This window comes from Lolium rigidum, chromosome 5 (genome assembly GCF_022539505.1).
Source record: "Lolium rigidum isolate FL_2022 chromosome 5, APGP_CSIRO_Lrig_0.1, whole genome shotgun sequence".
NCBI lineage: Eukaryota > Viridiplantae > Streptophyta > Magnoliopsida > Poales > Poaceae > Lolium > Lolium rigidum.
Window position 1 is genome coordinate 99,106,822 of NC_061512.1, and position 27,326 is coordinate 99,134,147.

At 43.0% G+C, this 27,326-nt stretch overlaps 1 protein-coding gene and 1 pseudogene across 1 annotated transcript; one reads left to right on the top strand and one right to left on the bottom strand.

The window, feature by feature from the left end:
• The first annotated feature begins 21,207 nt into the window (after nt 1-21,207).
• Nucleotides 21,208-23,923, top strand: LOC124656208 (probable cysteine desulfurase). The gene is made up of 4 exons (XM_047194992.1): nt 21,208-21,980; nt 22,589-22,790; nt 22,898-23,380; nt 23,507-23,923. Exons 1-4 carry the CDS (start codon nt 21,208-21,210, stop codon nt 23,921-23,923), a joined length of 1,875 nt encoding a protein of 624 aa, XP_047050948.1.
• Nucleotides 23,924-24,986: 1,063 nt separating this feature from the next.
• Nucleotides 24,987-27,326, bottom strand: part of LOC124656209 — a 29,052-nt pseudogene continuing 26,712 nt past the window's right edge.

Here is a 27,326-nt window from a genome sequence, read left to right on the forward strand (position 1 = left end):
GCTCTTAGGTTTTCTGGTTTTGCGTGTGTGTCGCGAGGTGACATGGTAGGAGAGGAAAAGAGGAAAAAGCAGTTTCAGCCAAAGCGGTACTACCGGTACCAGGAGCGGTAGTACCGCTACCCTACTGGCACCGCTCTGCAGTACCGCTCTGGAGGTTTCTCACGCAAATGTCTCAAAGAACAAGTTACGGTACCTTTGCGGTACCTTGAGCGCTAGTACCGCTTGAGAGCGGTAGGACCGCCTCGGTACCGCTTAAATACCGTAACTTAAGTTACGGCAGTACCGCTGCAGTACCGCTTGGGATCGAGTGAGCTCTGGAGGCCATTGCGGTACCTCGCGTGGTACCGCAAGCGGTAGTACCGCTATGTGTCCACGTGGACAAGTTCTGTGGGGATTTCGAATCCAGAGCGGTAGTACCGCTTACCAAAGCGGTAGTACCGCTTAGGCAGAAACTGCACATAACGGTTGGATTTGAGGAGACCTATAAAAAGGCCCCTTCTTCCCCAACTCATTTTTAGCTCTTCTCTCTCTCTCTCTCTCCTCCATTGTTGCTGAGCTCAAACTGAGTGGATCTCCCTACCTACCCAATCAATCTTGCTCATACTTTGAGGAGTGGTGGAGGAGACCCCGATCTATCGTTCTACCAAGAGAGATTTCACCAATTCGTGGTAGTCCTTAGTGGATCTTGTTGGTAGGGTTCCTATGGTGGGATCTTGGAAGAAGTGCACCTATGGAGGCTAGCTTGGTGTTGTGCTAGCCCCATAGGTTGTTGGGAGCCTCCTAGTGTTGTGGAGCTCGCCCCAACATTGTGAAGGAACCATCGCCTTGACCGGTGCCTTAGTGGAGAAGGGGGAGCCCCTTTGTGGAGCTCTCTCGAGGAAGAAGGTGAGGCTTTCCTTCGTGGTGTGGCAGCCTAGCCTCTTGTGTGAGGCTAGCACCTCCTCAACGCAGACGTACTCCCTTTTGTGGGAGGAACTGCAGGAAACGAACCTCGCCTCGTCTCCGCGCCCTCCGGTTGTCCCGCTCCTTACTCTTACTATCTTGCTTGGTTCCTTTACTTGTTGCACTTGTCTAGGATCATACTAGGATCACCTTGAGCATCAAAGCTATCACCTTTACTTCCGTTGCACGAAAAATTGAAAAAGGCTAAAACTTTGCGTAGCGTCCATTCACCCCCCCATCTTGTTCGCTACGATCCATTCACCATCATCACCACCGTCACCATCTTCGAGCGACTTCATCCCCTTCATAGTCTGTGTTTAATTGAACCCCGGATATTGTTTTAAGGGCTAGTTGCATGTTTGTGATTGGTACTTGGTCTTTATTTGGTGGAGATATTATATATTAAGATTGTATTGGAATCATTATGCCTCTGGTCCATATCATGTTTCACACTTGTGAGTAGTTCCCCACACTACAAAAAAAGTTCTGTCCTACAACGTCAAATTTTCGTCAGGTAATGGCCCTTTTTTATCGCCATAAGTCTAGCCCGACGATATGGGTTCTGTTTTGCATACTACGTCAGGTAAGAGATTACCATGGATTTTTCGGTGCGTCGCGTTTGGTCGCCCTTTGGCCATGAAAAATCGGACAGTTGAAAAAGAGTTTTCGAGAGGCCATTGACTGCTGACGTCATGCAAACTGACATATGGCAGACACCGTTAAATGTTCGGTAACGCCGTTAACCCGCTGAAACGCTGTGGTAGATGGTAGGCCCACCCCAAGGCCTACCACGCCTTAAGCAGGCCGGCTCATTTAGTTTGCGGACCGAGCCAGATGATTTGGTTTGATCGGTCAACTATATTACAGGGCTGGTTAATTAGGTATTTGGACCGGGCCTAACTTTCTGAGGTTGACTGGTCAAAACCTAAATGGCCCAGTCCACTAAGCACGTGGGCCGGGCCGAATGTCTTCGTTTAACCGGTCAACATGATAACTAGCCCGGCCCACTAAGCAAGTGGGTTGGGCCGAATGTCTTTGTTTGACCGATCAACACGATAACTGGGCCGACCCAATAATCATGTGGGCCACGCCGAATGTTTTTGTTTGACTGGTCAATAGGATAACTAGGCCAGCCCACTAAGCACGTGGGCCGGGCCTAATGTCTTTGTTTGACCGGTCAGCGAGATAACTGGGTCAGCCCACTAAGTACATGGGCCGGGCCTAATGTCTTCGTTTGACCGGTCAGCAGGATAACTGGGTCAGCTCGTTTAGGTGGTGGGCTAGGCTAAATTCACTTGTTTGACCGGTCAACTGAAAAGTTTAACGGCCCATTTGGTTAATGGGCGGGCCCTTTGTAATCTCTTGTCCGGTCAACATGTTGACCGGGGCAGCCTGTTTAGTTGATAGGTCGGCCATTAGCCTAGTACATAATATTTATATGGGACTAGTAAGGTCCAATAATCTTGTTGAGCCGAGATCCATGAGGCCCGTTGTTATTTATTAGGCCAGCCCATCTGCGATTTATTATGCTAAAATGTCGGCCTGTAAGGTGTTTTAGGATTTTGCGGATCGGCTCATATGTGATTTCGCTTAATTTGGCCGTTGCCGGGCTGGAAAATGTGATTTAGTTAGAGCCAACAAACGGTCGGTTATATTCTGAGAATATTTATGCAACACATGATTTCAATCGGATAATGTATGGTCACTTCGGAACATGATACGTCTCCAACGTATCTATAATTTCTTATGTTCCATGCTTGTTTTATGACAATACCTACATGTTTTGTTCACACTTTATGATGATTTTATGCGTTTTCCGGAAGTAACCTATTAACGAGATGCCGAAGTGCCAATTCCTGTTTTCTGCTGTTTTTGATTTCAGAAATCCTAGTAAGGAAATATTCTCGGAATTGGACGAAATCAATGCCCACGATCTTATATTTCAAGGAAGCTTCCAGAGCACCGAAGAGGGGCCAGAGGAGAGCCAGGGGGCCCCACCCCACATGGCGGCGCGGCCAAGGGGGAGGGGCGCCCCCCTACTGTGAGGGGGCCCCGTGGCCCTTCCGACTCCGACTCTTCGCCTATATAAGCCTCCCTGACCTAAATCTTCGATACCGATAAGCCACGATACGAGAAAAGTTCCAGAGCCGCCGCCATCGCGAAGCCAAGATTCGGGGGACATAAGTCTCTGTTCCGGCACGCCGCCGGGACGGGGAATTGTCCCCGGAGTCATCTCCATCGACATCACCGCCATGTTCATCGCCATCGTTGTCTCCCATGATGAGGAGGGAGTAGTTCTCCCCCGAGGCTAAGGGCTGTACCGTAGCTATGTGGTTCATCTCTCTCTCCCATGTGATCTTTATGTGATCATGAGCTTTGTGATCTAGTTGAATATCATCTATGTGCTACTCTAGTGATGTTATTAAAGTAGTCTATTCCTCCTCCATGATGTAATGTTGACAGTGTGTGCATCATGTAGTACTTGGTATAAGCTATGATTGTGATCTCTTGTAGATTATGAAGTTAACTATTACTATAATAGTACTGATGCGATCTATTCCCCCTTTCATAGCCTGACGGTGACGGTGTGCATGCTATGTTAGTACTCGGTATAATTGCAATGGTCTATTATGCACTCTAAGGTTACTTAAATATGAACACCGAATGTTGTGGAGCTTGTTAACTCCGGCTTGAGGGAGCTCTTGTAGCCCTACACAATGAATGGTGTTTGTCATCCAACAAGAGAGTGTAGAGAAAGTAGTATTTGTTTATTCATTTATGTGATCAATATTGAGAGTGTCCACTAGTGAAAGTATGGTCCCTAGGCCTTGTTTCCGAATATCGAAACTCCGTTTATTAACTGTTCTACTGCATGTTTACTTGCTGCCATATTTATTTCAGATTGTTATTACCACTCATATTCATCCATATCACTTGCATCTTACTATCTCTTCGCCGAACTAGTGCACCTATACATCTTACAAGTGTATTAGGTGTGTTGGGGACACAAGAGACTTCTTGTATCGTGATTGCAGGGTTGCTTGAGAGGGATATCTTTGTCCTCTACCTCCCTGAGTTCGATAAACCTTGGGTGATTCACTTAAGGGAAATTTGCAGCTGTTCTACAAACCTCTGCTCTTGGAGGCCCAACACTGTCTACAGTAATAGAAGCGTGCGTAGACATCAAGCTATTTTCTGGCGCCGTTGCCGGGGAACGAAGAAAAGCTACACCACAGAGATTTCTACCTCCCACGTCAACCACGTGCTAGTTGTGGACAGCAGAACACTTATGATGTTACCTCGAATCACTTTCAAACACCTAGAAGCGACTCCAAAAGTTTCTAGACACAAAAAATTGCATAAACGGAACTTATCTCATGTTACCTTGAATCACTTTCAAACACTTCTGATGTTACCTCAAATCACTTTCAAACACCTGGAAGCGACTCCAAAATTTCGAAACACTTCTGATGTTACCTCGAATCAGTTTCAAACACTTATGAACAACTTATCTCAACCACATACCATAAATAGAAATCTCACAAAAAATTGTACAACCTTAAGCATGTAACCCGACAGGTTTGGTATAGCGCAATCATGAGTCTGAACACCTTTGGATCAATAACCAACGTTGGGATATGGACATCCACGTTGGCTCCTCTGCATAACCAAAGTTTGGACCATGGACGAACCTTATGTGTTGTTCATATGCTAATCCCTTTATTACACAATATGTTGATAACCCGAGGTGAGACTTTGGTATACCCGTGATTAATTCTTTGATCAATATACTCGCTATCCTCGATCCGGTATCAATTCTGTTTTTCTCGTTTGTTGTATATTGATGATGTCATGTGATCACTATCACAGTGTGTATAAATAGACATGTTACTTAATATCACAATATCGAGAGTGCCCAGCTCATATCTCTTCTTTATCAGGAGGAACAAATCCTAGTCTTGAATCATTAAGCTTCATGTATCTTCATATATACCTAAGCCTTAACTTTACCAACACACATGTTTTAACTGTTGAGGGATGATAAGATCAAATCATACCCACCTATATGATTTAACATAGTATTCTCATGTTCAAAGAACTTTTACATAATTTAACACTTAAATATATTTTGGTACTAACCATGACGAATGTCTCACATCATATCAGTGACTTGAGTCTGTTCAATGTTATTGTTCCACCAAACAATGCACCCTCATTGTTGTTAGAATTTCCTTGATCATCTAACAACAAATGAGCTTGCCTTTTCTTGTTTATCTCTCTACACCTGCTATTGAGATTTTCTTTGAATCTCATATTTGAGAAACACTGAAGTTAAAGCATAGGATAAACTTAATGATAAGCATGGAGTTATAGATGTTAAATAACTCTTATTCTTATTGCATCTAGGGCATAATTACTTCACTGGTTCCGCCATAGCTCAAAACTTGGAAGCTAGATATCGATCTATATGATCATCACACCACCATCTCCACCATCATCGTCGGTTCCTCCATCCATGTAGAGATGCAAATTCAAGGCATTATGTGGATTTACACGTGTACTCATTTAATCATTTATATTATTATCATGATTATGTATTGTGTCCCATGTATGATTAGTTTCCATAGTTCCTTAAGGATATGGATAAACCCTATCACCATAATAAATTGCTTGTAAGATTGTATTCAATTTTATTTGTATAAAATGTAGTAACATATTTCATGATTTGTGTGAACACCAACTGCATAATATTTACCTTTGGGACATGAATGGTGTTATATTTGGTGCGCGGTGGGGGTTATTGGGCATAGTGGCGACAAAATATGCCTCTCTCCTTTGCCAAACATCAATGATAGAGTAACACAAATCAAACTGTTTATCTCCATATCCACAAAGTGACCCTTAACTACAAGTATACTCTCATTAGTGCCTAAAAAGGACTAGAAGTGGTTGTGCGGGGGGTGTGACCGAGGTTTGAGGAACGTATTTATATGAGGCTCCACCCATACACAACATGCAGATATAATGACTACAATTCCAAGGACTATTGCAATGCAATAATCTTTATTATTTTTGTCCTCTATTTGCGCTCTCTGCTTGCTTTCTTTTAATATTGCTTTGCACTCAAACATAATCACACATCCATGCTTTTATAACTTTCTTGCTTGGATTCAGAAATATATTTCACATACAACATACAAAATTCACAATGCAAAGAAAAAGACCATCTTCATAGCTGTATGTGATTCGATACTTGTAACAGCCCAACTTTGTTTAATAAATAAATGTGTGATCATGTGCATTTCATTTCATGCATTTAGTTTAAATTTGAGCAAAGTTTGTGTCAAACCCTAATTATGCAAATTCTTCTCTATTTTAATTGCCTTAAAAATCTCTCAAGATTTTCAATTTAGGCAACATGGTTTTGTTGTTTTTCATGAAGACCATGTGGGTTTTGCAAATCTCTGAAAAGTTTGAGTTTTCCAACAATATTCAAAAATATTTGAATGTGGATTTTGAAATAAGGAAATAAAAATCAAGGAAAAGAAAAAAGAGAAACCCTTCTCTCTCGGCCCTAGGCTCAACCCATCCCTCTCTCTTCCCTTGCAGAAGCTCAGCTCAGCCCGGCTAACCCAACACAGCCTAGCAATTTTTCCGGGGGGTTTTGAAAAAATCCCTTTCTTCCCCGCGCCTCCAAGCAGGTCGCTGGCAGCACCGCGGCCAACCGATGGCACCGGCGGCCAGGATCGACGCAGCCGATTGATGCGTGTAGTTGACACGTCCGTTGGGAACCCCAAGAGGAAGGTGTGATGCGCACAGCGGCAAGTTTCCCTCAGTTAGAAACCAAGGTTTAATCGAACCAGTAGGAGTCAAGAAGCACGTTGAAGGTTGATGGCGGCGGGACGTAGTGCGGCGCAACACCGGAGATGCAGGCGCCAACGTGGAACTCTGCACAACACAACCAAAGTACTTTGCCCCAACGAAACGGTGAGGTTGTCAATCTCACCGAGCTTGCTTGTAACAAAGGATTAACCGTATTGTGTGGAAGATGATTGTTTGCGAGAGAAAATAGTAAAACAAGTATTGCGACGAGATTTGTGTTTCGAGTATTAAAAGAATGGACCGGGGTCCACGGTTCACTAGAGGTGTCTCTCCCATAAGATAAAAGCATGTTGGGTGAACAAATTACGGTCGGGCAATTGACAAATAGAGAGGGCATAACAATGCACATACATGACATGATAAGTATAGTGAGATTTAATTGGGCATTACGACAAAGTACATAGACCGCCATCCAAGCGCATCTATGCCTAAAAGTCCACCTTCGAGGTTATCGTCCGAACCCCCTCCGGTATTAAGTTGCTAAACAACGAGACAATTGCATTAAGTATGGTGCGTAATGTAATCAACAACTACATCCTCGGACATAGCGCCAATGTTTTATCCCTAGTGGCAACGGCACAACACAACCTTAGAACTTTACATCACTTGTCCCGGTGTCAATGCGGGCATGAACCCACTATCGAGCATAAATACTCCCTCTTGGAGTTAAAAGTAAAAACTTGGCCGAGCCTCTACTAGTAACGGAGAGCATGCAAGATCATAAACAACACATATGTAATAACTTGATAATTAACATGACATGGTATTCTCTATCCATCGGATCCCGACAAACACAACATATAGAATTACGAGATAGATGATCTTGATCATGTTAGGCAGCTCACAAGATCCAACAATGAAGCACAATGAGGAGAAGACAACCATCTAGCTACTGCTATGGACCCATAGTCCAGGGGTGAACTACTCACTCATCACTCCGGAGGCGACCATGGCGGTGTAGAGTCCTCCGGGAGATGAATCCCCTCTCCGGCGGGGTGCGGAGGAGATCTCCGAGGATCCCCGAGATGGGATCGGCGGCGGCGGCGTCTCGGTAGGGTTTTCCGTATCGTGGTTTTTCGCATCGGGGTTTCGCGACGGAGGCTTTAAGTAGGCGGAAGGGCGAGTCGGGGGCCGGACAGGGGGCCACACCATAGGGTGGCGCGGGCCCCCACGGGCCGCGCCGCCACGTGGTGTCGCCACCTCGTGGCCCCACTTCGAATGTTCTCCGGTCTTCGGAAGCTCCGTGGAAAAATAGGCCCCTGGGTCTTCGTTTCGTCCAATTCCGAGAATATTTCGTTACTAGGATTTACGAAACCAAAAACGGCAGAAAACGAGAGCGGCACTTCGGCATCTTGTTAATAGGTTAGTTCCGAGAAAATGCACGAATATGACATAAAGTGTGCATAAAACATGTAGGTATCATCAATAATATGGCATAGAACATAAGAAATTATCGATACGTCGGAGACGTATCAGCATCCCCAAGCTTAGTTACGCTCGTCCCGAGCGAGGTAAAACGATAACAAAGATAATTTCTGAAGTGATATGCCATCATAACCTTGATCATACTATTTGTAAACATATGTAGTGGATGCAGCGATCAAAACAATGGTAATGACATGAGTAAACAAGTGAATCATAAAGCAAAGACTTTTCATGAATAGTACTTCAAGACAAGTATTAATAAGTCTTGCATAAGAGTTAACTCATAAAGCAATAAATCAAAGTAAAGGTATTGAAGCAACACAAAGGAAGATTAAGTTTCAGCGGTTGCTTTCAACTTGTAACATGTATATCTCATGGATAATTGTCAACATAGAGTAATATAACAAGTACAATATGCAAGTATGTGGGAATCAATGCACAGTTCACACAAGTGTTTGCTTCTTGAGGTGGAGAGAGATAGGTGAGCTGACTCAACATAAAAGTAAAGAGAATGGTCCTTCAAAGAGGAAAGCATCGATTGCTATATTTGTGCTAGAGATTTTATTTTGAAAACATGAAACAATTTTGTCAACGGTAGTAATAAAGCATATGAGTTATGTACATTATATCTTACAAGTTGCAAGTCTCATGCATAGTGTACTAATAGTGCCCGCACCTTGTCCTAATTAACTTGGACTACCGGATCTTTGCAATGCACATGTTTTGACCAAGTGTCATAATGGGGTACCTCCATGCCGCCTGTACAAAGGTCTAAGGAGAAAGCTCGCATTTTGGATTTCTCGCTTTTGATTATTCTCAACTTAGACATCCATACCGGGACAACAATTATTATTCTCATATGAGATTGAGGATATATGTCCAAACTGAAACTTCCACCATGAATCATGGCTTTAGTTAGCGGCCCAATGTTCTTCTCTAACAATATGCATGCTCCAACCATGAAGGTGGTAGATCTCTCTTGCTTCGGACAAGACGGACATGCATAGCAACTCACATGATATCCAACAAAGAATAGTTGATGGCGTCCCCGAAACATGGTTATCGCACAACAAGCAACTTAATAAGAGATAAAGTGCATAAGTACATATTCAATACTACAATAGTTTTTAAGCTATTTGTCCCATGAGCTATATATTGCAAAGGTGAATGATGGAATTTTAAAGGTAGCACTCAAGCAATTTACTTTGGAATGGCGGATAAATACCATGTAGTAGGTAGGTATGGTGGACACAAATGGCATAGTGGTTGGCTCAAGTATTTTGGATGCATGAGAAGTATTCCCTCTCGATACAAGGCTTAGGCTAGCAAGGTTATTTGAAACAAACACAAGGATGAACGGTACAGCAAAACTCACATAAAATACATATGGTAAACATTATAAGACTCCATACCGTCTTCCTTGTTGTTCAAAACTCAATACTAGATATTATCTAGACTCTAGAGAAACCAAATATGCAAACCAAATTAGCAAGCTCTAAGTATTTCTTCATTAATGGGTGGAGAGTATATGATGCAAGAGCTTAAACATGAGCACAACAGTTGCCAAGTATCAAATTATCCAAGACATTTTAGAGTTACTACATGTATCATTTTCCAATTCCAACCATATAACAATTTAACGAAGATGAAACTTCGCCATGAATACTATGAGTAGAGCCTAAGGACATATTTGTCCATATGCTACAGCGGAGCGTGTCTCTCTCCCATAAAGTGAATGCTAGGATCCATTTTATTCAAACAAAACAAAAAACAAAAACAAACGAGACGCTCCAAGCAAAGTGCATAAGATGTGACGGAATAAAAATATAGTTTCGGGGGAGGAACCTGATAATGTTGTCGATGAAGAAGGGGATGCCTTGGGCATCCCCAAGCTTAGACGCTTGAGTCTTCTTATAATATGCAGGGGTGAACCACCGGGGCATCCCCAAGCTTAGAAGCTTTCACTCTCCTTGATCATATTGCATCATACTCCTCTCTTGATCCTTGAAAACTTCCTCCACACCAAACTCGAAACAACTCATTAGAGGGTTAGTGCATAATAAAAATTCACATGTTCAGAGGTGACACAATCATTCTTAACACTTCTGGACATTTCATAAAGCTACTGGACATTAATGGATCAAAGGAATTCATCCAACATAGCAAAAGAGGCAATGCGAAATAAAAGACAGAATCTGTCAAAAGAGAACAGTCCGTAAAGATGGATTTTATTAGGCCACCAGACTTGCTCAAACGAAAATGCTCAAATTGAATGAAAGTTGCGTACATATCTGAGGATCATGCTCGTAAATTGGCTTAGTTTTCTGAGCTACCTACAGGGAGATAGACCCAGATTCGTGACAGACAAAGAAATGCTGGAACTGCGCAGTAATCCAAATCTAGTACTTACTTTTCTATCAAAGACTTTACTTGGCACAACAAAACATAAAACTAAGATAAGGAGAGGTTGATACAGTAGTAAAAAACTTCCAAGACACAAATATAAAACAAAAATACTGGAGTAAAAACATGGGTTGTCTCCCATAAGCGCTTTTCTTTAACGCCTTTCAGCTAGGCGCAGAAAGTGTATATCAAGTAACATCGAGAGATGAAGCATCAACATCATAATTTGTTCTAATAATAGAATCATAAGGTACCTTCATTCTCTTTCTAGGGAAGTGTTCCATACCTTTCTTGAGAGGAAATTGATATTTAATATTACCTTCCTTCATATCAATAGTGGCACCACGGTTCGAAGAAAAGGTCTTCCCAATATAATGGGGCAAGATGCATTGCATTCAATATCCAAGACAACAAAATCAACGGGGACAAGGTTATTGTTAACCATAATATGAACATCGTCAACTCTCCCCAAAGGTTTCTTTTTAGCATTATCAGCGAGGTTAACATCCAGATAACAATTTTTCAATGGTGGCAAGTCAAGCATATCATAGACTTTTTTAGGCATAGCAGAAATACTTGCACCAAGATCACATAAAGCATTACAATCAAAATCTTTGATCCTCATTTTAATGATGGGCTCCCAACCATCCTCTAACTTTCTAGGAATAGAAGTTTCAAGTTTTAGTTTCTCTTCTCTAGCTTTTATGAGAGCATTTGTAATATGTTTTGTGAAAGCCAAGTTTATAGCGCTAGCATTGGGACTTTTAGCAAGTTTTTGCAAGAACTTTATAACTTCATAGATGTGGCAATCATCAAAATCTAAATCATTACAATCTAAAGCAATGGGATTATCATCCCCAAGGTTGGAAAAAATTTCAGCAGTTTTATCACAAGCAGTTTCAGACAGTTTTAGCGGTTTCGGGTAATTTTGCGCGCTTTGCACTAGGAGTAGAAGCATTGCCAACACCAATTATTTTACCATTGATAGTAGGAGGTGCAGCAACATATGAATCTTTAGCATTGCTAGTGGTGGTAATAGTCCAAACTTTAGCTACATTTTCCTCTTTAGCTAGTTTTTCATTTTCTTCTCTATCCCACCTAGCACGCGATTCAGCCATTAATCTTATATTCTCATTAATTCTAACTTGGATGGAATTTGCTGTAGTAACAATTTTATTTTCAATATCCCTATTAGGCATAACTTTCGATTTCAAAAGATCAACATCGGAGGCAAGACTATCAACTCTAGAAACAAGAATATCAATTTTATTGAGCTTTTCCTCAACAGATTTGTTAAAGGCAGTTTGTGTACTAATAAATTCTTTAAGCATAGCTTCAAGTCAAGGGGGTGTATTCCTATTATTGTTGTAAGAATTCCCATAAGAATTAGCATAACCATTACCATTATTATAAGGATATGGCCTATATTTATTACTAGAATTGTTCCGATAAGCATTGTTGTTGAAATTATTATTTTTAATGAAGTTTACATCAACATGTTCTTCTTGGGCAACCAATGAAGCTAATGGAACATTATTAGGATCAACATTAGTCCTATCATTCGCAAGCATAGACATAATAGCATCAACCTTATCATTCAAGGAAGAGGATTCTCCAACAGAATTTACCTTCTTACCTTGTGGAGCTCTTTCCGTGTGCCATTTAGAGTAATTAACCATCATATTATCAAGGAGCTTTGTTGCTTCACCAAGAGTGATGTACATAAAGGTACCTCCAGCAGCTGAATCCAATAAATTCCGCGAAGAAAAATTTAGTCCTGCATAGAAGGTTTGGATGATCATCCAAGTAGTCGATCCATGGGTTGGGCAATTTTTAACCAGAGATTTCATTCTTTCCCAAGCTTGAGCAACATGTTCATTATCCAATTGTTTAAAATTCATTATGCTACTCCTCAAAGATATAATTTTAGCAGGGGGGTAATATCTACCAATAAAAGCATCCTTGCATTTAGTCCAGGAATCAATACTATTCTTAGGCAGAGATAGCAACCAGTCTTTAGCTCTTCCTCTTAATGAGAAAGGGAACAATTTTAATTTTATAATGTCACCATCTACATCTTTATATTTTTGCATTTCACATAGTTCAACAAAATTATTGAGATGGGCAGCAGCATCATCGGAACTAACACCGAGAAAATTGCTCTCTCATGACAAGATTAAGTAAAGCGAGGTTTAATTTCAAAGAATTCTGCTGTAGTAGCAGGTGGAGCAATAGGTGTGCATAGGAAATCATTATTATTTGTGCTAGTGAAGTCACACAACTTAGTATTTTCAGGGTTGGCCATTTTAGCAATAGTAAATAAAGCAAACTAGATAAAGTAAATGCAAGTAACTAATTTTTTTGTGTTTTTGATATAGCAAACAAGACAATAAATAAAGTAAAACTAGCAACTAATTTTTTTGTGTTTTGATATAAGTGCAGCAAACAAAGTAGTAAATAAAATAAAGCAAGACAAAAACAAAGTAAAGAGATTGAGAAGTGGAGACTCCCCTTGCAGCGTGTCTTGATCTCCCCGGCAACGGCGCCAAAAATTTGCTTGATGCGTGTAGTTGACACGTCCGTTGGGAACCCCAAGAGGAAGGTGTGATGCGCACAGCGGCAAGTTTCCCTCAGTAAGAAACCAAGGTTTAATCGAACCAGTAGGAGTCAAGAAGCACGTTGAAGGTTGATGGCGGCGGGACGTAGTGCGGCGCAACACTAGAGATTCCGGCGCCAACGTGGAACCTGCACAACACAACCAAAGTACTTTGCCCCAACGAAACAGTGAGGTTGTCAATCTCACCGGCTTGCTGTAACAAAGGATTAACCGTATTGTGTGGAAGATGATTGTTTGCAGAGAAAATAGTAAAACAAGTATTGCAGCAGATTTGTATTTCGGTATTAAAAGAATGGACCGGGGTCCACGAGTTCACTAGAGGTGTCTCTCCCATAAGATAAAAGCATGTTGGGTGAACAAATTACGGTCGGGCAATTGACAAATAGAGAGGGCATAACAATGCACATACATGACATGATAAGTATAGTGAGATTTAATTGGACATTACGACAAAGTACATAGACCGCCATCCAATCGCATCTATGCCTAAAAGTCCACCTTCAGGTTATCGTCCGAACCCCCTCCGGTATTAAGTTGCTAAACAACGGACAATTGCATTAAGTATGGTGCGTAATGTAATCAACAACTACATCCTCGGACATAGCGCCAATGTTTTATCCCTAGTGGCAACGAGCACAACACAACCTTAGAACTTTCTACATCATCGTCCCGGTGTCAATGCGGGCATGAACCCACTATCGAGCATAAATACTCCCTCTTGGAGTTAAAAGTAAAAACTTGGCCAGAGCCTCTACTAGTAACGGAGAGCATGCAAGATCATAAACAACACATATGTAATAACTTGATAATTAACATGACATGGTATTCTCTATCCATCGGATCCCGACAAACACAACATATAGAATTACGGATAGATGATCTTGATCATGTTAGGTAGCTCACAAGATCCAACAATGAAGCACAATGAGGAGAAGACAACCATCTAGCTACTGCTATGGACCCATAGTCCAGGGGTGAACTACTCACTCATCACTCCGGAGGCGACCATGGCGGTGTAGAGTCCTCCGGGAGATGAATCCCCTCTCCGGCGGGGTGCCGGAGGAGATCTCCGGGGATCCCCCGAGATGGGATCGGCGGCGGCGGCGTCTCGGTGAGGTTTTCCGTATCGTGGTTTTTCGCATCGGGGTTTCGCGACGGAGGCTTTAAGTAGGCGGAAGGGCGAGTCGGGGGCCAGACGAGGGGGCCACACCATAGGGCGGCGCGGGCCCCCCCGGGCCGCGCCGCCACGTGGTGTCGCCACCTCGTGGCCCCACTTCGAATGTTCTCCGGTCTTCTGGAAGCTCCGTGGAAAAATAGGCCCCTGGGTCTTCGTTTCGTCCAATTCCGAGAATATTTCGTTACTAGGATTTCTGAAACCAAAAACAGCAGAAAACGAGAACCGGCACTTCGGCATCTTGTTAATAGGTTAGTTCCGGAAAATGCACGAATATGACATAAAGTGTGCATAAAACATGTAGGTATCATCAATAATATGGCATAGAACATAAGAAATTATCGATACGTCGGAGACGTATCACCGATCTCCAGCGGCTACATATAGCCCCCCCCCCCCCCCGCCGCCAAGAACCCTAGACCCCCCTTTCCCTCTCTCCCGCGCTCTCCTACACGCGCAAACCCTAACCCTAACCCTCCATGCTGACGCCCGCCACCGCCAAATTCTTCGCGGACAAGCCCCCTCCGGCAGCGCTGCCCTCACCAACGCTCCGAGGGTGAGCCCCTCTTCCTCGTGGTGCCCTCCGCTCTCTCCCTCGCCCTCTGCAGCTCTCTCGCCACAAGCACCTTCCCTGGCCGCTGCAGCAGCTCGCCACCGGCTAGCATCCGGTGGCGGCGCCCCCACCAAATGGCCCAGCGCATCGCCGCGCAGCTCACGCGCGCACCCGCACTCAGAATCACCGAATCCGTGCTCCACCTGAGAGCTCATGACCGTGTTGACGTCAGTATGACGCCATTAATGTTTTTCTATTTTTTGTATTTCATTTCTGATATTAAAATTAATATGACAGGTGGGACCCCATGTCAGATATTTAATAATTTCCTAAATATTTCTTAAATGATTAAAATTATGATAGGTGGGCCCTTTTTTGTCAGACTTTTATTAATTTATGGAAATTGCAGAAATGATTTAAAATGAATAAACTTTGAAAATCCGTAACTAATTCATTTTAAATCAAAAAATGCAAATAATATATCAAAATGTTCAGAAAAACAACTCCCACCTGTTTATCCATGTTTCATACATGCTTGAACCCTAATGGAACCCCAATCGACCCCTCTCGTATGTTGGTTTCGATGCCGATTCCCTTTAATTCAGTCGTTGCACTTAGGGTTGTTACAACCCCTTTAATATGACATGCCATCATATTGTATGCACATTTCATTATGCCATATCTTGATTGTGTTCTTCCTTTCCGCAATTTGATTCTTCGTGATAGGGACCGAACGCCAGCCTGAGATCAACGCCACAGAAGATCAGCCCTAACCTGGTTCATATATGGTTTCGAAATGCTTTTACTTCTGGTTCCTACATATTGCATACGTTTCAAATATGCTTTATCGGAAATTATAGTTATCCTATGTGTGCATATTCTATTTTTGTAGCCTAAAGTTCTTGATCCATCGCTCCCAGCAAAACTAGGTTTGAACTTGTACGCATCGCTAGAACCGTATATGATATGCTTAGCCATGCTTAGCTGATGAAGTCTGATCCATCCGGTTGATGAATCAGATCGACGGATGAACCTAGTATGACAGGGTGACGTGGTATGATCAGTGAAGATAATAAACATGTTTAAAGGCTTGGATGGGCCGCCACATGGGGATGTGGTGATTTTACTCATTCTCTCCAATACTAGGACCTGAGTTCTTGCCTTCGGAACGAAGACTGAGCGTACAACCACACGGGGCCCATGGGAACCCCTTGGCCTGTAATTTCCTAGCTTACCCATGAGGCACTTAGTTTGCGAGTTCCATTTTGCATATGCATGGAAATAAGGTGGAAAAGGTTTTCCAAGGTGCATCATACAGGGCGTGGCCGGGGTGAAGGTAGCTGGAGGCATTGAACTGGATCCCCTGCACACAATAACCAGGACCGCCTCGGAGAATGGCTATCTACAATGACGGAGTTCCCAGTTAGGTTGACTCATGGATTAGGCGAAGCAAGGGAAAGGTTTTGGTCAACCACCCTCTACCGGCAAAATAAGGAAGTGTGTTAACCTAGTGGCATTAAGTGTCGGTTGGCGCGTGTGGGTAAAGTTGTACACCCCTGCAGGGTTAAATCTTTTCGAAAAGTCGTGTCCATGGTTATGGATGATTTAGTGATGGATTCTGTGATCATAGATAACTTGAACATAAACGTAAAACTTGAAGTCAAGAGTGTGAATAAGGATCCCTTCTCAGGGTATCGAGGGGGTGATTCTAGTTGATAGGTTCAGTTGACGATGAAGATTCAGTGGATTCAACATGATGATATAGAGCTATAGTTATTATCTCTTTTGAAAATGATCTGAATAGACGAGTTTCTGCTCCCTCTTGTTTACAAAGGAAAACTGGTTTTACGTAAAATAAGATTCACATAAAGCCTCGCATACCCGCTTTGCTAACAGGTTGTATTAATTCTTGCCGAGTCCCTGTACTCAGGTTTGCATACTTTGTTTCAGAAGAAGTCCCTCCAACAGATGGTGGTTTCTACATTGACATTGACGAGTAGTTTGGAGTTCCCAGGCGACAACCCGAGACTTATGAGCTGGGACGTCGCCTTATGGTATGGCCTCTTAGGCCCTTTGCAGTCTTGTTATTTAGAATAACATAATTTGCTTTCCGTTGCTTGTTGTATTGTGGTCAGTGACCTCAGCGTGTAATATATTTGGATCTTAATTCTGTTAAGAGTTGTAATATATTTGCTATCAGTCGTAGAGGCACTATTGTGTTACCGATTCTTACCCTGTAGGCCCTAGAGATCTAGGTTAGGATTATGCCAGACGTGAATCTAGGTTTGTCTAGCCCCGACCTCCGGGGTCACCACAATACTCTTATTGGAAAACAGATACTACAACCCCGAGCTCTTGCGGGACATCAATCTATTTTCCATCTCTGTTGTGAGGGAGCTAAGCATTTTTTGATGTTTGTATTAAGTTTTTGGTTATTATATCATTGATCGAAGTGTTTGCGGGTTCTAGGCAAACATCATGGCTACGTTTGCACACAAGTACAAGCTAACCACTCTGAAGTACTTCGGAGCACCACCGCTTATTTCATTTATGCCAGTGAGCCGAAGGGTAAATGTTGAAAGATGTGAAGTTAATCCTATATTGCTTGATATATTGCACACTAAGAACTTTGCAGGAGATGATACAAAAGATCCATATGCACATGTTGACTTCCTTAAATATATATGTGGGACCTTTAGATTAAAATTTTGCTGATAATGAAATAAAACATAAATTATTTGGTCAAATTATTTTTAATAAATAATTCACTTGGTATAAAGCTTATCCCGCGGGTATGACTAACACCTAGGAAAAATTATATGTCCGTATTCTTTTACTTTTATTTTATCCAGAAAATAAGTCATATGGAACAAAACACATGATTTAAACTTCAAGAACATGCTAGGTGAAAGCCTAGTAAAGGGCGGCGTAAAGTTTTATGGGTTACTTGATCATTATCCTCATCATGAATAGTTACCACCTTGGTTATTTTTGCATATTTTTTATATAATTTATCAAGGAAAACAAGGACGAGATAGATATCGCATCTGGAGGAGCCTTTATGGAGTATACTATTACTCAATGGTGGGGATTACATGATAAAATCCCTGCCCCAACGTGAAAACATGTGCTTTAGATGAGGAATGTGAAGGGAGAATAGAACTTCATTAAGATTGTATTAAAACCTTTCTTAAGTCTAGCAAAGTAGAAGATTTAGTTAGTAATTTGCTTCTCCATTGTGGCATTGTACTACAAATTATAAAAATATATGCTTAGCATCTACATTTACCTAAGGAAAATGGGAGCACTTTGATCAGCTTCTTGAGCAAGCAAACATAGTATCCTCCATAGAAAGCACACCAACCAAGACAAACAAAAGACCAAAAAATGTGGAACCATTTCCTTTACAATAAACAAAAAGAAGACATGAAATGATGTGTAAGCCAAACAAATGTGCCAAGATGCTAGAGCTAAACAAATGCACTCTCAAACTGAATATTGATGGGTTCAAGGACGTAACTGAACCTTTACCTCCAAGCGAGAATATAGTTGCACTAGGCATGAGCAAAAAGAGTTATTAAGAAATAATGTTCAACCACCGCCTTAAATTTCATGGTCTCCGTATTTGACATTCGTACAACCTGCAAGCTATAGATTAGGCCCTTGATTCCGTCCCTCCTCCACACCGTCCCCAAGTCACATATAATAGTTATACCCTTATGTGGTACCCTAACCTATGTTTGCTATCATATATCAACTCATAAGAACATCACCGAAGATAACGTACATGTATGCAACTGAAATAACGAATTATGTTCACCATCGCTATGAACAAGCCACTACACAAAATTAGGTATAGAGACAATACATCATCCGAATATAATATATTGTACCACACATCATGTTTGCCAAGACTTCACAATGAGGAGATGCTGAGCATAGAAATGGCAGTGGAGGAGAGGAGAACTACATGTGATTCCGGCAGTGTTACCCCTCTAATCTCATCTGGCTGCGGATTGCATGACCTATGTTTTCTTGTGTGTTTCGTACTGTCGGCTCCCTTAAAAAAATCTCAAAAAAAGGACTTATATAGCCGATTTTAGGACGAGACAGAGACGTGGACACTAAGTGGGGAGAAGCCGAGAAATCATACTCTACATATAGGTGGGCGTCACAGGCTTATCCCGGATGACCATTCTGCTCTGAGATTCGTGCAACATCTTTTTGCACATTGCATAAAAGACCCTGAGCAATTTATGTTCAGTTTCAGCGAGCCCCTCTCCTTTATGTAACATACCCCTCATTTCGCTTGTACTACAGAAATTTCGGATGATTTTAGTTACTCGGAAGAAAAATATGCAAGAAAAATTGGCACAAATCTGTTCGAGGAAGACATGCAGAGGACGAGATGCTGGCGCAGTAGAGGATAAGGGGGAGATAAGATGTACATGTCCACATTCGTTCCTATAGTAGCGTGAAGATGTACAATGTACATGTTGAAAGTGCAAAATGACATGGCACAAATCTTAGTGCAATGGTAGTCGTTAGATAAGCCGGGGACACCCGCTCCATTGTAGAAAAACTGTGTTGAAGAGAAGTCCTCCATGGCACTGCTTCGCCCCACGGGCCATGCCATGGGGTCTATCAGGATTTTGCCCTCCGGTTACGTCTCATGGCCTTTGTTTTCCATTTTGTTGACGTCCAGAAAATTACTCGAAGTCCAAATAACAAACAATTAGGATTTCATGTTTTCTAGAGTTAGGCAACAACATAATGGGATTTCCTGAGAAACCTTGTAAATCTTAGAAGTAATGGTGATCTTTCTAATATGTTGAAAATATGTGAGGTATTAGCATCGTGAGCTTCAGAAGTCGTATATATGTTTTAGACGTATCATTCACCAATTTGAAGGTTAGAAAGTCATAGATACTTTCTTATTGGCTCAACCCTTAACACAGAGGATCACACCTTGAAGATTTTTTTCGCTGGCTTGCTTAGCTTTGTTGAACTTTAACTAGCAATTAGCCAGATCACAATCTTCCTCTTCTTATTCACGATCAGGCAATAAACCTCCTCTCTTTTCAGAAATCAACTTAATCATCAACTTTAGTTGGTTCAAGCATATTTTTGGCTGTTTTACTTTACTCATATATCTCATCTCTGGATTTCTCTAATGCTTTAATAACATCAATAAAGTCATGTTTTGCATTTTTTTTATTCTTTTAGTCTATCAGATCTTCTCACTTCAGTATACATCTGGTTATGTGTTTGACTCCATTCTGTACTAAATTTTTCTGTCACCTTCGCTTCTTTTTTCACAAAAGCACATAATCTGTGTAATAAATACTTTGGTTGGAAATATACGACGTATTTTGATGGGCTAAGATGGATTTTTGACCAACTATTGCTCCGCTAATTTGTAGTTTACGTGATACCCAACGAATCGAGTATTTGTGTATACGAATAACGACGTAAGCTTTATGTCATATAAGTTGCATATATACTCTCTATACGAAACAAAAATATTTGTATCTTTTTTAGAAAATGGTGCTCTATATGTATGTTCCAATCTCCTTGTGTAAGTGATACCAGACTATTCCTTAAGGCCTCTCCCTTTTTTTATTTTTTGCTGTAAAAAAGGGAGAGTACCATTCAATAAAAAAAGGGAGAGTAGATCGAGAAGTAAAATGGACTTGATGTCACAGCAAAAAATTAAAAAAGGGAGAGGCCTTCACGGCAGTATCTGATAATTAACACATACTAAATCATTTATCTCGTGCATGGCAGCTTAGGGTTGTCGGCAAGGGATTTTCTCCATTTTCTGAATGCAATGAACTGTAGAATTTCTAGCAAGCTAGATATACTCCGTAGCTCCGCTAGTACTACGTGCCATTATAACACTGATAATTTTCTCACAACATGCATCCGTAGCATTGACCAGGAACGCTTTAAATTATGGAATATACTCCACATGAAACTTCATGTCACATTCCGTTTTAAACTCATGTGCCCTGGACCCTCAGAAACCGGCCGGCTATATATACGTGTGCCCTGGGAGCATATACCCATCAAGCAAACACACACAAACCCATTTTGCATGTCATTGGCAACCAGTTCATAGTGGATTTCGTTCATAGCCATTGTTGCCAGTTTTGGAAGCTAACTAAAGTATAGAAGACAATGCCATCGCTGCAAGAAGCTGCCGCGGCCATGGAGCATGCGACCATGGAGGCCGGCGGCAAGCAGGGCGCCATGAGCGCCACCCTGCTGAGCCTTCTCGGAATGACGACGTCGGAGAAGGGCGCGGCGGCCGCGGACGACAAGCTGGAGTGGCTCCGGTCGCAGCTGATCGGCAAGGACGTGGAGTTCGACACGCCGTTCGGACGGCGCGCCCTTACGTACGCCGACCAAACGGCGTCCGGCCGGAGCCTGCGCTACATCGAGGACTACCTCGTGAAGGAGGTCCTGCCCTTCTATGGCAACACGCATACCGAGGATAGCCACGTCGGGAGCAAGACGACGCGCCTGGTGCACAAGGCCGCGCGCTACATCAAGCGCTGCATGGGCGCCGGCGCCGGCGACGCGCTGCTCTTCTGCGGCGCCGGCACCACGGCCGCGATCAAGCGCCTGCAAGAGGTCATCGGCGTCGCGCTGCCGTCCGTAGAGATGCGCGACCGGCTCTCGGCGCAGCTGCGCAACGAGGAGCGGTGGGTGGTCTTCGTGGGGCCCTACGAGCACCACTCCAACCTGCTATCCTGGCGGCGTAGCCTGGCGGAGGTGGTGGAGATCGGCCTCGACGCGGACGGGTTGGTCGACGTCGCCGCGCTCCGCCGCGCGCTCGGGTCGCCGGAGTACGCCGACCGGCCGATGCTGGGCTCCTTCTCGGCGTGCAGCAACGTGACCGGCATCATGACGGACACGAGGGAGATCGCCCGCGTCCTCCACCAGCGCGGCGCCTTCGCCTGCTTCGACTTCGCTGCCAGGTATCTCTCCGTTCGGTTTTACCATTAATAAACGCGAGGGAGACAAGAAAAATGAACAGACAATGGTTTAGAATGAAGACAATTAAATCGGAACAGAGAGAGTACGTGACTGAGACCGGCTGGCCGGCCAGAGTCTAATCGTGACATGCATTCGTTGACACTCTGAATTCCCATGTTTTTCTTAATGATAACGGTCCTTCTCGCATCTGACTAACCTAACCAACAACGTTTAGCTGGGTCTGTTTAGAATAACATCATGATTTCTGAATGAATATAGAGTCTAAGGAGTATTTTTTGGGGCTGTTTGGAGGTCCTGATTGACTTCAGGTGGACGTACTCCACCCACTCCCCGTGTTGAAGTATGCTGAACATATTGACCCCAATTGCACGAGGGGAGGAAATTGACAACCAAAGATAATATAGTGAATTAGTGGACTGCGTGACTAGGGAAATATGAATCTGTGGCAGAGCAATAACATGCTTTCCGTAACGCAGACAATTTCAAAATTTTAAATTTTCTATAGACACCCAACACAGCTCATTTTTCAACATGCATGGTCAGAATTTTTCACCCTCACATTGGGTGCTCTAATTATGTTTTTTTACAGTGGGCCCTATGTGAAGATTGACATGAAATCTGGTGAAATAGACGGATACGACGCTGTTTTCCTGAGCCCGCACAAATTTGTTGGTGGCCCGGGCACGCCGGGCATCCTTCTGATGAACAAATCACTGTACAAACTCACCTCTCAGCCGCCGTCCACGTGCGGCGGAGGCACCGTAGCATATGTCAACGGTTTCAACGAGGATGTAAGAACCTCCACCGCCGAAGCAGATATATGTGCTATAGCAGTAGTATAGTTCATGTCTATACTCTTAAAGGGATCTAATCAAACTATTGCTTGTCACATGTGCAGGATACGTTGTACTACGACGACATTGAGGAGAGGGAGGACGCGGGCACGCCGCCAATCGTCCAAAAGATCCGTGTATCACTCGCCTTTTGGGTGAAGGAACATGTTGGCTATGACACGATGGGCCTCCGCGAGCGAGTGTACTCAGAGATGGCCATGAACAGGCTTGCAAAGAATCCAAATGTCAGGGTGCTAGGCAACACAAGGGTGGACCGCCTACCAATCTTCTCGTTCCTCGTCTACCCTGCGGTAGTGAAACAATCACTGTTTAACGGGTTTGATGAGGCTGGTTCTGACGAAATAGTCACGGAGAATATGAGATCATCCAAGCAACTTCCCCTTCATGGCCGTTTTGTCACTAGGCTTCTGAACGATCTTTTCGGCATCCAAGCTAGGGGTGGTTGTGCCTGTGCAGGCCCCTATGGTCACCTCTTGCTCGACGTCGACAAGGAGCTCTCTCTTAGCCTCCGGTCTGCTATCCTTGAGGTATTTTATGACAGAGCTGTATACCATCTGTTTGTCAAAGTTGTTCATTTCATTTGTATGCTAAGCTTTAAGTTGCGTAGAGGCAGTACTAATCTCAGGCTTCGCATCCACGAAATTAATTTTCAGGGTTACAGTGGACTGAAGCCAGGATGGACAAGGCTGAGCTTCTCTTACTACCTATCCAAGGAGGAGTTCAAGTTCATCCTCTCCGCCGTTGAGTTCATAGCGGCATACGGCCACCGCTTCCTCCCGTTGTACAAGTTCGACTGGATCACCGGCAACTGGACCTTCCGCAAGCAGGCAATCAAGTACCACATCATGAGGGAGGAGCTATCCCTTGGCGCAGAGCCATTGAAGCGCCCGAATCACAAGACAAATCCTCATGTTGTAGATAAACTTGAGAAGCCTCAGGCCGGTAATCACAAGTTTCAGAGCTACCTGGAAAGTGCAAATAAAATTGCACTTTCCTTGCCCGATGTCAATCAGCAGACTCTCAGCATCCCCAAAGGAGTTCACCCTGAATTGGTTCTTTTCCACATATAAATTTCTAGGTGTCTTAATGCATGTGCACTGGACTCAGATGCAATTGTTAATGTATCGTTAACATGCATGGAGTACCATCTCCGAGTCTGTGAGTTAAGTTTGCCTATAAAAGTTTCCGAGAATAAATCCTTTTCCATATGTAAATTCATATGTGTGTCATATAATGTGAGTAGAGTGCCAAATGCAATTGCTAATGTATCGTTAACATCCATAGAGTACTATATATATACCCGAGTCTGAAAGTTAGAGCTTCCTTGTAAAACTTTTCAGAGAACAAATATGTAAGAAAACGGATACCAATTTATCACAATACTTCTGTTCATATAATTAACATTTTTAGCTATACTAGTTTTTCCAAGGAAAATCAAAAGACGTATCTACCTTACATATTTTAACTGTCTTAATTGTGTCCTCTATCTGAAAATCACAGCCGGCTGGATAGCATGGCTCACTTACTGGCATGAAATGTTTGGGAAATCTGATTGACATCCTACGTTTCAGTCGATACAAATATGATTTTACATTATCTGATAAAATTCAGAGGCTCTAGTTTTAGCTCGAAGGTGCATCCTCTAATGTAATTTGATGTCCTGATTTCGCTGGCATGCACTATTTTCTGTTTTGGATCTTTACGGCTGTGTGCATCCTTGTTATGCAGAGGCCGGGTGTAATATTATTTGAGTAATAAAACGTCCATTATCGAAGAAAAAAATGATTTTGCAATAGACATTGGTCGATCTGGTCAAGGTGGAAAGAACTGGTCTCTATTCTATCATCACTTGTTTGCTGCCTCTGCATGTAGCAGTAGGATTATGGCTACGGTCTACAAGAGTGAGAACTGAAGAGGAAATATAACGGAAATATAATTCCCCATCCGGAGACTGAAATTTTGTTGCCGCTGACAGAGTGTAAGATTTTTTTTAGAACTGCAGGATCTTGCCCCATTCCATTTCCAAAGAAAACAAAATGTAGTTTTGTGTGTCCCTCTTTCAGGAAATGACATTACAAATTCAAGATTATATAAACTCTGTTTCATTTCATCAGGTTTCCAGGACACCATCTTCTAGTCGCCGATCATCAGACGATGCCACATAACCTCCGGTGTGCACGGCCCATGCACCGTTCTCCTCTCCTTCAGTTTCGCAGCGTTGGGGCTTTTAGTATCTTCTGCTCCAGGTGCTGCTGGATACATTGATTCAAGGTTTCTGTATGTCTTGTGGGGCACAGAGGACTCCATCTCTTCTGGATTTTCGCCAGCCGAAGCCACATAACCTGCAGACCAGACCAAGAACATCGACCAAAGGATACATCGTTTTTATGCTTCCACAACGTGCACATAAGAGCGGAATTCACCATATTAATAACAACATTTTTCTTATTGCTGATCCGCAGTCTCGCTAAACTTTTAAAATCTACCACTGTTACGTTGTTCACGATTTCAACAAGATCAGACCATAACAATTTAATTATATCATAGGAAAAGAACAAATGATGCACACAACAAAGCAGACAAGTTTTGTCACTAATTTCTTGTCGGTTACACAAATTATCTCTAGTGAGCATCTTGATATGTGAAACTAACCACATGAAAACATGAACTCTTGGAGGAATGTTCAAGTTCCAGACAGAGGAAATGAAAACTTGGGCAATCCGCCGAAAATTTATATCTTAGATACCGTATGATTGGACATCTTCTTAGGACATGGATGTGTGCATCTATTGATGCAGAGGCTGGAGCTCTGCTCCCATATCGAAAAAATCACTGTATACAGTGATTTGAGGTGCAAATCCCATACTAAGGCATCTTCCGAGTCCAAAAAAGGATTACTCTAATGATCTGCTCTATTTGGAGCCACTGCTCCATTAATCTAGTATTAAAAACTCTCCTAAATTTTTTCCCAGCGGCTAGAAATGAACCGTCGAGATATATAGAGCATGTGCAACTGATTCTACCAGCAGGTCCAACCTCTAATAAACCCCGATGTTAACTTTTGAGTAGTGGATTGGGCCACGTTGTGTAAACCTAAGGAGTTGGGGGGCTTGGGCCGGGGTCCTCAACACCAAATTCATGAACATTGCTTTAATGGTGAAATGGATTTGGAAACTCCACCAAGGTGCGGAGGGTCTATGGGCAGACCTCATCAGGACTAATCTTCGGGGTAGGGATCTCTATACGGGGGAGGTCCCTGCCCATGGCTCCCAGTTTTGGAATCTATACAAAAGGTGAAATGGCATTTGAAGCTTGGGGCCAAACATAAAGTTCGCAGTGGGAGGCGAACCTACTCCTGGTTGGATTGGTGGTCGGGAACAGGACCCCTTCGTACCATATTCTCCAGACTGTTTAGTTGTTGCGAAACACCATTCATAACGGTCTTTGGGGCGAGGGTGCTGGAAGGTGAGCCCGGGGAGTGGCGCCTTTGGTTTCGTCGCCAGTTTGGCTTGCCGGAAGCGGTGGAGTGGGATAATCTCTGCTGGGAGGTTCAGGCCCTCCCCCATGGAGTTGGACGGGGACGCTATGTCATGGGCGTCTGAGCACACATGACGACAGAGCTTCGACATCTATATTTCTATCTATCTAGCTAGAGTGACATGTGTGTGAGTCTGGCCCGCTCTATATGTGTCGCGTGTTTTATGTTCATGTGCGGAACTATGTGTTGAGGTGGGTGTTGGTTGTTGTACTCGAAACCCTTGCTGCCATGTGAGGCTTTATATGTAAAGTTGGGCCCAGAGGCCTTGTGTTAAAAAAAAACTTTCGAGTAGTGTTGATCTCAATTCTAAATGCCCCATGCATTCTTTTGTCGTGCAGTACAAGCCAACAGAGGTGAAAAATATAGATATCTATGAGAGGTCGCCATGGTAAATGCAAATGAAATAAAGTCTTTTTAAGAAACAAAAATAAACGAGTATACACTAGCGAATTACTAAAATAAGGCGCCAGGATTTTGTTCATCACTCCTTGTGAATTGTCACGAGCTTGTCGGTAAGACGTCTCTAGCAGATCCACAAAACAATCAAAAACTGCAATCACCATTTTGTGGTTTTTGGCGGAAAAAATATCTGTTCCAAAGCCGCAAACTAGGCCGGCCTACAGGGACGGAGCCAGCTTCCCACCATGAGGAGGGCAAATTGGTGTTGTAAAGTTTATGAGGGGGCAGAGTTACCTAAATCACCAAGAAATTAGAGCTCTAGTAGTGGTGCTCTTCATAAAATCCAAAACCTGGGGGTGACTAAGCCCCCCCTCCCCTTCTCTCCTTCCCTGCCGGCCTAGCATTTTTTTTTTACAAAAAAAACTGGCTCTCATACTGAACACTTGCTACCGAGTGGGTTTTTGCCGTATAGCGTAAACAAAGATTTTGTTGCTGGGAGAGATTTTTTACTCCCAACTGCCAACGGAAAATTTATT